The following is a 14743-nucleotide window of genomic DNA, read 5'->3' as shown; positions in this document are numbered from 1 at the left end:
CAGAGTAGTTAAGGTGTGGGCATACCATGGATTTTTATAGTGGTATTATATTTTCTATCTTATTATCTATCCCTTTCCTAATGGTTCCAAACACTGATAGGTTTTTTTCACTGCCGCTGCACATTGAGCAGATGTTTTCAGAGAACTATCCACAATGATTCCAAGATCTCTTTCCTGAGTGGCAAAAGTTAATATAAACCCTATCACCTTATATGTATAGGTAGGATTATGTTTTCCAATATATATTACTTTACACTTACCAACACTGAATTTCATCTGCCATTTTGTTGCCTTTCACTAAGTTTTGTGAGACCTTTTCATAACTCTTCACAGTCTGCTTTGGACTTAACTAACTTGAGTAATTTTATATCATCTGAAACTTTGCCACCTCACTGTTTACCCCCCTTTTCAGATCATAAGCATCCATAAAAGTCCAGTCATGAATCAGAGCAAATTAAAATCATCATACCTCAATGCCTTGAAGTTCACTGCCATTATCTTCTATATCTTTCAACAGTTCAACCAATCTTTTCTTCTCTTCCTCAAGCATAATCACTTGGCTCCCTGAATCCTTTGCCAACTTAAGTATTTATGGAGAGAAAGCATTAAAAATGAAACTATAAAACTGAGTTTGCTCACCAGACTGACATGGGAAAACAGAAGTTTTCATTTTTGTGCTACTAGTTAAAATGCAAAACCTAGCTGATCACAAACACTGACAAATCTGGTGGCCTATATGAAGTAAATTAGTATTCTTATTCCCATTCAAGGCACAGAGATGTGCCCACTTCAATATACCTCTACCACACTTGGCAAGTTTGTTGCAGAGAACATTAGCAGATGGGTCTAGAATTAAATGATGTATGGAAAATGAACTTCCCTCTTATGGCAATAATTGTCCCTCTCCATCAGGGTTCAGAAATACTGGCTGAATGGTATAGGACACATTGCAGTACCATGGCCTTTGCTATAACTGTTCTGTAGATAGAGAATTTCAAGCCATTCAGTGTCCACCCATTATTACCTTTAAAGAACACTAAATTTCCTTTTTTTTTCTTTTTTTAGAAAAAGGTTATAAAGAAGTACTTGTCTACAAAATGTATAGGCTGTGGTCAGACACAGATGGGAAAATATAGTCCTTCTGATTGTTATATAATCATCTAAAAGCAAATCTAATACCAACCCTAATTTGCAAATTTGGGCAATCAGTGAAGGACGAATCCTCAATTTAGCAGCACTTTGCAATAAGCAGCACATTTTTGTAGTTCAGTGTTGTTCATTTAATCCTGATTAACTCTCACAGAATTAGTAATGGGATGGCTTGATCAAGAAACCAACCTGTTTGTAGAAGTGTGTGTACACTGTCACATTTTGGGGGGGGGGGGGGGGCGGCGACAATGCATTTAGTGTAACTCACTAATTCTGAGTAATTTTAGGCCTTAACACATACCTCAATGTTCTTCTTAATAAAATCCTGAGTGTTTTTACTTCTGGTGTCACTTTTTTGGTGTGTTTTTCCTGTTTTATTCAGTGAGTCACTTATTTCTGTTTCATTTAGATGGTCTGTAGTTGAGAAAATAGTTGCAAAAATGTAATTATCTCTTCACTAGACAAAATCAATAATTACTATTTTCACTATTTATTATATTTATAGTATTGGAACATATTTAACAAAGAACCATTGTCATAACCATTTCAACAGTTAAATGTGGCAAATGCAAATTTTTAGGGATGCCCACTTGCCCATGTAGCAAAGTTATTTCTTATGTAAGATTACAGTTTATTGAAGGCCAAAATGTTCTTTTATAGAGATCTGACCTAAAAAATGTTAGAAACATTTCCCATGATTTTAAAGCCATTCTTTTTAACTCTCCTATTGCATGAACTATATATATCACCAGTACTAGATAAACGAGGTGGTGATTTTTTGGGAAAGCATGCAACTAAGAACAAAAGAATGGCCTTACTGGGTCAGACCAATGGTGCATCTAGCCCAGTATCCTGTCTTCCAACAGTGGGAAATGCCAGGTGTTTCAAGGGAATGGACAGAACAGGTAATCATGAAGTGATTCATCCTCTGTCACCCATTCCCAGCTTCTGGCAAACAGACTAGATCTTCACAGCATGGTTTGGCATCCCTGCCTATGCTGGTTAATAGCCATTGATGGACCTATCCTCCCTGAACATATCTAGTTCTTTTTTGAACCCTATTATAGTCTTGGCATTCACAACATCATGCTCTGGCAAAGATATTTCAAGCGTATTTCTTAAATGAAACAGCTGAAGAACAGATGAGGTCTTTGATGTTCTACCGACCCTTTTTGTAACAATTTTTGTTTTAAAACTCATCTTAAATCTGTGCAAGTTATGAAACAAACTTGGTTTCTAAGTAACAATACTAAATATGTTATTTGTGATAATTAAATTTAAATTTTAGAACAGATTGTTTAGAAAGTAAGACACTGAACATTTAATTCACCCCCAAGTTATTTTCAGATTTAATGTTTTCTGAAATGTTTCTCTAAATACCACATGAAAAGACAGTATATGGTCTGTGCTATTCAGAGACTTCTAATAATTTTAAAGTGGTAATTCTTTCATGACTAGAGGAATGATCCAGATTCCAAAGATTTATAAATAATAAAGCTAAGCAATCACATTTAATGCCCTATAAATCTCACAAATTGATCTTGTTCTCCTGCATATATAACAGGCCTGGTCTTCACTGCCACACTGGGTCAACGTGAGATACGCTAGTTACATTACGTAACTAGCATATCTCATGTCAACACACACTTATATCTGTGCAGCACGGCATCTTCACGACACTATGTTGACAGGAGACACTCTCCCAGGAGATGCCTTCTACCTTTTGGGGAGCTGGATTAATTCAGTCGACAGGAGAGTGCTCTCCCATCAACTGAGCAGGTCTACACAGACCTGCTCATCAATGCCACTGCATCGATGCCTGCTGCTGCAGCAGTGTAGACATATCCTGATTTTCTTTGATTCTGGAGTTAGACACAAGTTTGGGGATTATTTAGCTATAAAACTAGAATGTACTTACTTAGCTGATCTTTTTATAAATCTAATGATATCACAGCCTCTAGGAGCACATACACTACATTTAAAAGTACCACAAATTAAACAATACACAATCTAACCAAAAAGGCAACTAAAAGAAAGCTCCGTTGATCATGTAAGAAGTTCTATCTACTCCTTTGCATAGAAGTCTTAGTCTATACAGAGTATGTGCAATGTTCTTTAAGGTCAAACGAACTCTGGCTTTGCAAATACCAATGAAGGAGATGAATTCCTAAGTGGAGGGCCTCAAAGAAAAAACTGCCTCCAGCCCTCCAGGGTTCAAATCTAGGGCCTATTATGTAAAGCATCCCAAATTATCTTAATTGCTATTACTGAGCATAGAAGAGACATTACCTTGAAGCTAGCCAGGACCCAGAGTATACAGGATTTTACAGATAAAAATGAACACTGTGCATTTCACCCTGAAACCAGTGCAGTCTACAAGCACAGGTGTACTAACTGCCATATAAGAAGCATTGCCTAAGAAAGGGCCAGCTGCATTCTGTGCTAGCCAAAGTCTGAATGGCCTTCAAAGGTAGGTCCACATAGAACATCTAATGCAGAAGTGACAGAGACATGGATAATTGTGGCAAGAAATGCATTGAGGAAAGACTGCAACCTGATGTCTGGAGCAGAGGAAAGAGACTATGGCCTCAATCCAGCAGAGCATGTAACTGGATTAAATATAAAATTAAGCACGTAAGTAGTCCTACTGAAGTTAGCAGGAGTAATCAAGTACTTATAGTCAAGCACAGCCTTCTTAGCTTTGTTGGCTCAGGGCCTATCTTGTCAACTGTTGCTAACGGGAAACCCAGGAGCAGCCAAGAATGCAACAGACTAAGATTACTAACCGATCCACAATAACAAGAAGCCTCAGTAGAAGCAGCAAATATCACCTCCTCCTTAGACTCTACCCCCCCTCCCCCCGACCCACACACACACACACACCCCATCTCCACTGTTGTGGGTGATCTCTAACCAAGTCCCTCTCATCCAACCCCCTATGTTGGCCAGTCACCAAGAAACCAGATTTCTTTGAATCACATAATAATCAAGTAGAGCTGAGCATCATGGGCATACTAACGGCAATGGCAACTTAAAACATTTCACTACTGTCCTAGTGGTTACAGATACATGCTGAAAATAACCCTTTAAGAAAATGAGCAACTGCCCAATACCACCCACTAGAATCTCACAGAGAGGGAAGAATAGAGGCCCGGAAGCACAGCTCAATCTATCTGGGCCGATATCTGCCACAAAAGTACTTCATAAGCAATAGAATCAAAACAACAGACAGATCTAAAAGAACTAGCATTGATGTCTGATCTTTGTCAGGAGATCCTCAAACATCAAGACAAGTGCAGTCTGTACCATAATCAGTTTAATACAAAAACAAAAAACAACACAAAAAACCCACTAAACTGCAGGAAATTAAGGACGTCTGAAGATGCCAAATAGGGCCAGAGAAACCTTCCCCAAAATAGGGACATTAGATAATTGGATTGGATAATACTACACTTTGTATTGATTGTCAGATTTAAGAGATGTTTTTTTGAGCATAGGTGTCTAATAATTGCACATATAAGGGATGATGTTGCTGCATATTAAGCATATGGCTCAGTCAGGAGCACTTTAATTACCTAAAAATCTACAAGGAATCCTACAAAAAGTGGAAACATGGACACATGGCTAAGGATGAATACAAAGGAATAGCACAAGCATGTAGGGATAAAGTCAAAAAGGCTAAGGCACAATATGACTTACATCTAGCAAGGGACATAAAACACAATAAGAACAGGTTCTTTAAATACACTGAAGCAAGAGAAAGACAAAGGAAAGTGTAGCTCCTCTACTTAGTGGAGAAGAAGAGCTAATAACTGATGACATCAAGAAGGCTGAGGTGTTTAATGCCTATTTTGCTTCAGTCTTCACTAAAAAGGTTAATGGTGACCAGAAACTCATCACAATTAATATTAACAACAAGGGAAAAGGAACACAAACGAAAACAGGGAAAGAACAGGTCAAAGAATATTTAGATAAGTTAGATGTATTCAGATTGGCAGGGCCTGATGAAATTCATCCTAGGGTACTTAAGGAACTAACTGAAGCAATCTTGGAACTATTAGCAATTCTCTTTGAGAACTCATGGAGGACAGGTAAGATGCCAGAGGACTGGAGAGGGACAAACATAGTACCTATCTTTCAAAAGAAGAACAAAGAGACCAATCAGCCTAACTTTGATACGTTGAAAGATACTAGAACAAATTATTAAACAATGAATTGGTAAGCACCTAAAAGGTAACAGGGTTGTAAGGAATAGCTACCATGGACTGGTCAAGAACATAATATGCCAAACCAACCTAATTTCCCTCTTTGACAGGTTTACTGGCAAGTGAATGGGGGGAAGCAGTAGAGGTGATATATCTCGATTTCAGTAAGGCTTTTGACACAGTCCCATGTGACATTCTCATAAGCAAACTAGAGAAATATGGTCTAGATGAAATTACTGTAAAGTGGGTGCAAAACTAGTTGAAAGACCATACTGAAAAGTGTAGTTATCAATGATCCACTGTCAAACTAGGTGGCATATAGTATATAGCTGGATTCCACTGTGGTCAGTTCTGGATTCAGTCCTATTCAATATTTTCATTAATGACTTGGATAAGGGAGTGGAAAATATGCTTACAAAATTTGCAGATGACCCCAAGCTGGGAGGGGTTGCAAGCACTTTGGAGGACTGTATTAGAATTCAAAACTACCTTGAAAAACTGGAGAATTGGTTTGAATACAACAGGATGAAATTTAATAAAGACAAGTGCAAAGTACTTCCCTTAGGAAGGAAAAATCAAATGCACAATTACAAAATGGAAATAACTGGCTAGATAGTAGTACTGCCGAAAGGTATCTGGAGATTATAGTGCATCACAAATTGAGTATGAATCAATAACATGATGCAATTGCAAAAAAGGTTAATATTATGGGGTGTTTTAACAGGAGTGTCATATGTAAGACACAGGAGGTAATTGTCCTGCTCTATTCCACACTGGTGAGGCCTCAGCTGGAGTATTTTGGGCACCAGATTTTAGGAAAATGTGGACAAACTGGAGAGAGACCAAAAGAGAGCAACAAAAATGAGAAAAGGTTTAGAAAGTCTGATCTATGAAGAAAGGTTTTTTTAAAAAAAATCTGGTATATTCACTCATAAGAAAACAAGATTGAGAGGGGACCTGATAAAAGTCTTCAGATATGTTAAGGACTGTATAAAGAGGATGATGATCAATTGTTCTCTATGTCTGCTGGTCTTAATCTACAGGCAGGGAGATTTATGTTAGATATTAAAACTCTGGAATAGGCTTCCAAAGGGGCTTGTGAAATCACCATCATCAGAAGTTTGACGAACAGATTAGACAAACTCCTATCACAGATGGTCTAGATTTCAACTGGTCATACCTCAGTGCAGGGGGCTGGATATGAAACTTCTCAAGGTCCCTTTCAGCTGCACATTTCTATGATCCTATGATTAACAGTATTAGATTAATAGCAGAGATAAATTTTATACTATTTCCAAAAAGAACCACATTGTTGATAAACTCCTACATTTTCAATCAGGGATGTAAGTTTGTATTTATATTTATATGTACTTATTTATATTACATATATCATGGGAATGTTATGTTTTCCAACATCTGTATGACACACAATACTTCCTTTACAGCCTTACCTTACATTTTACTCATTCAGACCCAGAATACAAAACTGATTATGTAATTATAGGACTGGAATAAGGGCTTACCGTGTACAGCTTGCTTTTCATTGCAGTCATAATCTTCTGAATTAATCTGTGTGTGAAATACTGAAATAAATATTTCATCTTCTTCAGAATGGGAAGGATCTGTTAATTAGAATTGTATTGAATAATTATTGAATATTTATTTAAAGCAGATTTTTATGACATAATATGATTTACATACATTTCTCCAAGTATGATATGCAAGAGTCATAGAAGTTTATTATTGGTTTTCTTTAAGTAGTTACAATACAATAAAACATTTTACAACAGATAGAATAAAGGAAGTAAAAGAGGGGAAGAGAGGTTATGGGGGGAAGGAGATGAGTATGGGAGTCAATATGTGAGTAAGGGAATAATTATGAACAAGGGCAAGTAAAACTGGAGAAAAATATGAAAATGTATTATACCACTTCTGATGTATCTATGAAGTCTGGTACAGGTTTTGAGTAAATGGGATTACATTTTTTTTTCCTGCTGCTGCATTTGCAGGTTTATATAGGGCTCATAATTGTATGTAAGGAATAGGGTCTAAAGCCAAAATATTCAAAAGCTTCAGTAGACATGAATAGCCAGTTGAGGAGCCATTTAGGAGGTTCAACTGAGAGTTAACTTCCCAGTGAATTTTCACAGCAGGTGTCTTACTGTGCCAAGTTGATAGAAATCCAGTCAGCAGTGTGATTTGGAAGAAATGGGTGCCAAAAATCCCAGTGTTCAAGAGCTGCTTGAAGTACTCCAAGTGTTAGGCCTTGTCTACACTACAGAGTGTTGTTGACACAAGTAACAGCGATGATCAAAAAGTACAGTAATTACAACACTTATGTCTGTCCACACAGCACTTATTGTGTTGCTGAAGCGCATCCACAGTTGGCGCTCTAGCAATGAGAGTGAGAGCAGTGCACTGTGGACAGCTATCCCACGGTGCAACTCACCACTTTGTGCCACTAAAAGTCATGGGAAGGCAGAGAGGATCACAGTGTATCATGACTGCGGGCTCAACATCTCATGATGCAGTGATTTCTGTCTTATCATCCTATGGGTTTCTGACTGTGTTACATGGCATTTTTCAACAGCCCCATTTTCCTGCACACCCGCCATCTCTATTTGAAAGGATGGATCCTGCTCTGCTCTCCACTGTTGTTGTCAGTGTTCTGAACACATCGTGGCTTGTCATGCAATATATCATCAGCTCCCAATTGGAACTGGAATCCAAGGCACCTGACCTTCTGTGTGTCATGCAGTCAAACAATGCTGGATTACTGTTTGCATTCACGGAGCATCTGCATGCAGTGCACCACCACTTTTGGGTGCGTGAAACAATCACTGAGTGGAGGGATCGCATCGTTATGCAGGACTGGGATGAGGAGCAGTGGCTACAGAACTTTTGATTGCACAGAGCCACATTCATAGAACTCAGTGCGGAGCTTGCCCCTGCCCTGCAGCACAAGGACACCAGAATGAGAGCTGCCTTCTCAGTGGAGAAGCACATGGCAATCGCCGTGTGGAAACTGGCAACTCCAGACTGCTACCAGTTGGTCACTAATCAGTTGGAGTCAGGAAGTCCACTGTTAAAGCTGTGTCATCACAAGTGAGAAAAGTCATTAATTGCTTTCTGCTACAAAGGACCGTGAATCTTGGAAATGCGCATGAAATGGTGGATTGCTTCGCAGCAATGCGATTCTCTAAATGTGGCAAGGTGATAGATGGCACACATATCCCAATTTTGGACCCGGACCATTTTGTGACAGAGTACATAAATAGAAAGGGGTACTTCTCTATGGTACTGCAGGTACTTGTGGATAACTATGGGCATTTCACAGACATCAACATGGATTGGTCAGGGAAAGTGCATGATGCACGCATATTCAGGAAAATTGGCCTGTACAGAAAGCTGCAAGCAGGGACTTTCTTTCCAGACCAAAATATTCCAATGGGGGATGTTAAAATGCCCAGAGTGATTCTGGGAAACCCAGGCTATCCCTTACTGCCATGGCTCATAAAGACTTACACGGGCAACCTGGATAGCAGCAAGGAGCACTTCAATAACAGGCTGAGCAGGTGCCGAATGACCATTGAATGTGTGTTTAGCAGATTAAAAGCTTGCTGGTAATGCCTTTATGGCAGGTTAGACCTAAATGAGGAAAATATTCCCATGGCTATAGCCGTCTGCGTTGTGCTCCATAATATTTGTGAAGCTAAGGGTAAAAAGTTTCCCTCTGGGTGGAGCACAGAGACGAATTGCCTCGCAGCTGACTATGAACAACCAGATGTCAGGACTATTAGAGGGGCACAACAGAAGGCCTTTTGAATCAGGGCGGCCTGGAGGAGCTATTTTGATAATCAGCACCAATAAGGTGTTTTTGTAAACAGCACTGTACCATGCTATGACTGCTAACCAGCTTGCACTGTCTTAATGTGAGGTGCAACCATCATGTGCAAAAGACAAATAAAGATTGCTTATCCTTCACAGAGTATGTCTTTGTTAAATAACAATTATTCCCAACACACACAAAAAGCTAGGCTGGAGGGGAGAAAGCAGTGAGGGGCAGTGTGAGCTATGACAGCTGGGTGTAAGTCCAGCTATAGTTCTGCAAACTGTTTGAAGGGGGGGGCGTGAACCGAGTACCGAGATGTTTGGTAGGAATGTGAGGGTGGAATTTGGGAAGGGATTGGAAAGCAGTTCTGTATTGGCTGCAAGGGGGTCGAGCATGAATGAATTCAATCTGCAGCGTTATGAGTAACTTTAGCAGTTCTGTTTGCTCCTCCATGGCTTGTATCATGCACTCATGACATCCTATCACTCATTCCTGGTTTTCCCTTCTTTCCTGCATATCAGTTTTCTGGTTTTCGGACACAGTGTGTCTCCATGCCCTATTTTCATTTTTGCCCCCATCAGAGGGCTGGAGGAGTTCTGGGAACAATTTCGCTTTGCTTCTCCATGGTCGCATTTGTTATCAGCTGCAGGCACTCGGCAGGTTTTTAGGGGTTTCCCCTGATGGGCACATCTGTAGAAGCACAATAAACAAAAGCATTATTGGGAGTGCAATAACAGCATTGATGCGTTACTGTAAAATACACCTCTTTTTCACTGTCCCCTGCAAGCACACAGCTCAACGATCAACCAGGACATAGAGAGTTGTGCCCAGAGGGAGAGGGCACTCAAACTGGGGAAAAGGTTCTGGGTGTTGTTGGGGGTATTGATGCAAGTAGATAGGGACAAAATTTCAAATTGTGCCACCATTTTCCACATGTGGGGGCCATAGAAACTGATATCTCACTCCTGAGAGTAAGTGGGGATGCTAGGGTGCATCTCCTCCATGCGAGCAGCTTCCAACCAGTTCCTTATGCTGCTCACCTATGTGCTGCTTTGGTCCCTGCACAAGTGACTGCCGATTGGCATGGGAAATTTTCCTACAACAGGGAAAGAAACAAAGCAGTTCTGCTGAGGAATCTCCAGCAGAGGATTAGCAAGTACCTACCGGAAAGTTTCTAAAATATCTCTCTGGAGGATTCCCATGAAATCTCGGTGTGCATTAACACACTTTTCCCCGTACTGGCTAGCTGAACAACAAGGGAATGGGAAGCGCATGCAAACACAGCTACTCTTATGCATTTCTATCCCTTCAACCAGCTGCATAATGCAACAAAGCAAAGAACAGCTGTAACTCATGTAACTGAACAGCAGCATCTCAAAAATATCACTTACCAGAGCTCCCCTATCCTGCACATCACAGCTTGAGGGGCTGGGTCTGGCTCGAACCCTCTGAGTAGAGAAGAGGTCCTGGCTTCCCATGTCAGCAAACAACCTAGTCCCTGCTCCACATCATCCTCCAACTCAACCTCTTCACCCACGACTTCTTCATCAGGTTGACTCTGGTGTCCGATGCCTCCAGGCCCTCGGAGATATCCAGGGGTTTCTTGGTGATGGAAGTGGGGTCACCGCCGAGGATGGCTTCCAGCTCCTTACAGAAATGGCAGGTCTTTGGCTCTGCACCAAAGTGATTGTTTGACTCCAGAGCCTTTTGGTACCCCTGCCACAGCTCCTTGATTTTTGCATGGCACTGCAGTGTGTCCCATTCATAGCCCTTCTCCGCCATTAAACAAGAAATTTGACCATACGTATCAAAGTTCCTTCAGTTGGAGCAGAGCTGGGACTGCACAGCCTCCTCTCCACAAATGCCAATCAGATCCAGAAGCTCTGGTGTTCTTCAAATGGGAGAACATTTGGTTTGTGGAGCTGCCATGGTCAGCTGGGAAGATTCATGAGCTCTCCATGTCAACCAGCAGGAAGTGGAATTTCAAAAATTCATAGGACTTTAAAGCGGGGAGGGCGGATGGCTGCAGGGGAGTGGAGTTCAAACTGATGGCCAGATCCATCAGGATAGGTATTGTGGGACACTTCCTGGAGGCCATTTACTGCGACATAACCAAGCGTGGTGTCTACACTGTCACTAAAAGTTTTGTGCAAAAAGCTCTATGACTCTCGTCAAGGTGGTTTTATTTTGTCACAAAATCAGGGGAGTTGGGTTGGTGGGGGGATGGGATTGCAATGTGTACACCACCACTGTTTTGGCGCAAAAAGCTGATTTGGTTAACAAAAGTCTCTAGTGTAGATCAGGCCTTAGTCATGCTCCTGGCAAGAATTAGCCAAGAAGTGCATGTTAAGGCGCTTAAAAAGAAACCAGTCACTGGCTCCTCTGCAATCCGTGCACACTTAAAGAGCACATACAGTAAGGACCTACATACATTTGAGAGACATAACTAATAACAACTAAACGACAAACAGCCTGTAATAATTAATACTATCCTTCTCAACTAAAAGCATGATGATGGTTGTCATTTAGTAAAAAATGAATGCGAGTCTTACAGCTGCAGTCTAATTTCTGCCATAAGTCAGGCTGCCACAGAATTGAGACACAAGTGGCTGGATAGAAGTGATTTTGTAGATGTAGCAGGCATTTGATATCACAGTCACACTAATGGCTATTTTCAAAATAGTCTCTTTGCATCGTTTGTTGTCATCAAATAAAATAAAAGCTAAATATTCAAGCACTAAAAGACAAAATTAATTGCGTTCAGTTCTTTATTTTCAACCCAGGCAAGTTCTCTGCTGCCAATCATACAAAATGGACCTGATGAATGCTAAAACCCTGAGGCAAGGAGGATCTTGGAAAAAATCTAAATTATGCACAGCTCTCCTTTTGCCATGCACCAAAATCCACGTGACTTATACAGTAGTGAAAAGAAAAAGGAAGTGCAATGTGGAGTTTGTTAAACATAACCTCGGAACCAAATTTTCTCTCCATATTTTAAAGTTTAAGAAACCTAGTAAAGCATATTCTTTTTATTAGATGCTGACACCTACCGGACAGTTTTAAATTGCTGCAAAGCTGATGTAAATCTTGTGGTTTTTGTCCCTTAACTAAATAAATGTGATGCAGTTATTGATGTAAAAATCCTCCTCTCCTGTGTATACTTCTTCACCATTTTCAAAAAGTCCAGCACAGAATGGTATAATTCAGTTATAAAACTACACAAAATCACAACAGGTCTAATGTAAATGGTCAGCAGGCAACTATAGAAAGAAACATTCTGATAGATCCAAGATTATTCCTAGTAAAGATTCTCTCATTAAATTTTGTAACAGCCAGTAATACAATATTTTTAAGTTTGGGATGTATGGGGTGCTAAGAATCAAGAGTCTAACAGTGCAATGGGCTACCAAAAGACAACTTTTGCTAATTCTTTTATTTAAGGGGTTGAAATGTTTTTTTAGATTACAGAGGTCAAAAATGTGTACTCCAAGAAATCCTTCCCCAGCCAAAAAGGAAGTCTGTGTTTAAGAGCTGGACAAAACAATTATTAGATTTGAGAGCAGTGTAAGCATTGCCAAGGTAATTGCCAAGGCAAAGCACAGTCAAAAACAAAGGTGACAAGACCAAAGCAGCTGTGTTTGCTACATTTTAAATGCAAAAGAGTCATTGTGAAATTATCCTTTGTAACAATACTGTAGAGTCAACTACCCCACAGAATGCTGTGTGTGATTTCAAAAAACTATGTGATCCTTGCATTAATAACCAAGGATATTAAAATATATTAAGGTATATTTTTGAAACTCTGAATCTTTTTATTGTTGTAACCAGAGGTTTATTTAGATTGCTGTAGGATAGCAGCCCTAATGCACTGGAATTCCAGTTCCATTGGAAATGTTGAGGAGTAGTCCAATGTGTTAGAATCATTGAATCATAGAATATTAGAGTTGGAAGGGACCTCAGGAGGTCATCTAGTCCAACCCCCTGCTCAAAGCAGGACTAACTTCAGCTTCAGTTACAGGTTGTGGGTTAAACATTCTTGGTTTCCATACTTATTTTCCAGATTTCTTTCTACAGTACTTAAAAGTCATTCCTTCTGAGAAGCAGAAGCAGCAGCACTCAGAGCATGTGATGGGCCAACCTTCTCTTTCAATGTGATAGTTATGGTCACAGCCTCACACTGCAGGAGATCATATATCTGCTCTGCTGGATAGGGCCTTTAAAAATGTTTAGCTTTGTTGATGAATTTCCAGATAGGTTGAATGGTTAGGGGGTCAGAGGTCAAAATGTAAATGTGAGGGGTAGAAATGAAGATAAAGGTGCCAATAGTTAGATTCTGAATACACATACAGGGTTCTGTACTAGTTACGATAAACTGCAGTTTGCCAACTCAGTCTATAAAGCATCTTAGTTTTTTTTCTAACATCTATCACAGACATAAGTGATTCACATTTCACCTACCTTGCTTCTACTTACTTCCCTTCAAGATTGCCCTGTCTTTTGAAGTAATGTAGAATTATTGCAAACAAAGATCTGTAAAGCAACACTACCTTGTGAAGGCATGTACAGCAGCAAAAATACTTTTTATTCTGTTTGAGGTTTAGAAAAATTGTCTTTACAAGTTTTTATATGCAAGGACTATTTTATCAATAAAAGTTTAAAATAGCACTTGGTATGGAAATCATTTTATTCTATTTTAATAGTAATGATATCTTAGAACTTACAGAAATGCAGTTATAGTCAACATATAAAATAATCTTATGAGATATTTATAATTTACCTGTTTTACTTTACTTACCAACTGTCTCCTGCAATGAGGAAGTTAAAGCTAAAAATTTGTTTGTATTTTCTATTTCCTCTTGAGTTCCTGAAGCACTTAGTGAGGTTACAGACTATTTAAAAGAGGGAAAGTATGAACATGTAAGAAAGCAGCAAATATATGATGAGATGGAATTACATTAAAATACTTTTCCTGATGATCTATCAGAACCCGAAGTCTAGCAAACTTCAGATCACACTCTAAAAGCCTTTTCTTATCAATCAAGCTTTTAGGTGAACATTATTTTCTTACTGTTATTTGAATGTTTTAGACCCAGTGAGTGTTTGATAGCACAGATTTAAGCTCTGTATGCTCTTAAGATTACTGTATATCATCTAGATATGGATTATGGGAACTATATAGGCTTATACATACATAAATTTGAATCCTGGTAGATGTGCAATATGATCTACCTTGCATATACTGATTTACCATTCTGAACCTAATTTTATACATATTATAGACAGAGTTGGTAGCACTGCCTATTTTTAACATTACCAGACACTTCCCAATATTGGGCTCTATTTTCACCTACTCATAACCTTGCCTAAATATAACTGCTTGGTCTGAAATTTCCCATACCTCAACTTGAATTTTTTGGAAAGTTTCAGTCAAATCAGTTTGGCCATTTCTGAGAATGGGATTAGGAAAAAATATGTTTTGTAATGTTCAAAAAATTCTGGTGACTTTTTTAGTGAGAAGCTCTACTGTTCCCATACCTTGGAGCAGGCACTCAAAATT

The 14743-nt window shown here is 39.3% G+C and overlaps 1 protein-coding gene across 2 annotated transcripts in view; it reads right to left on the bottom strand.

Annotated features, from left to right (window-relative positions):
• FSIP1 (fibrous sheath interacting protein 1) overlaps positions 1-14743 on the bottom strand; it is a 150284-nt gene that overhangs the window by 116874 nt on the left and 18667 nt on the right. For both annotated transcript variants that reach the window (XM_067558022.1, XM_067558023.1), the window contains exons 6-9: positions 13982-14075; positions 6878-6976; positions 1451-1563; positions 470-580 (exon numbers count right to left, since the gene is read on the bottom strand). In XM_067558022.1, the coding sequence (XP_067414123.1) occupies positions 470-580; positions 1451-1563; positions 6878-6976; positions 13982-14075 (417 nt within the window). The remainder of the gene's footprint in view (positions 1-469; positions 581-1450; positions 1564-6877; positions 6977-13981; positions 14076-14743) is intronic.

This window comes from Emydura macquarii, unplaced genomic scaffold (genome assembly GCF_026122565.2).
Source record: "Emydura macquarii macquarii isolate MOO-44397 ecotype Brisbane River unplaced genomic scaffold, CSIRO-AGI_Emac_v2 contig_1876, whole genome shotgun sequence".
NCBI classification, from domain to species: Eukaryota; Metazoa; Chordata; order Testudines; family Chelidae; genus Emydura; species Emydura macquarii.
Note: the sequence above shows the minus strand (reverse complement) of the source record. Positions and strands in the feature narration are given on the sequence as shown.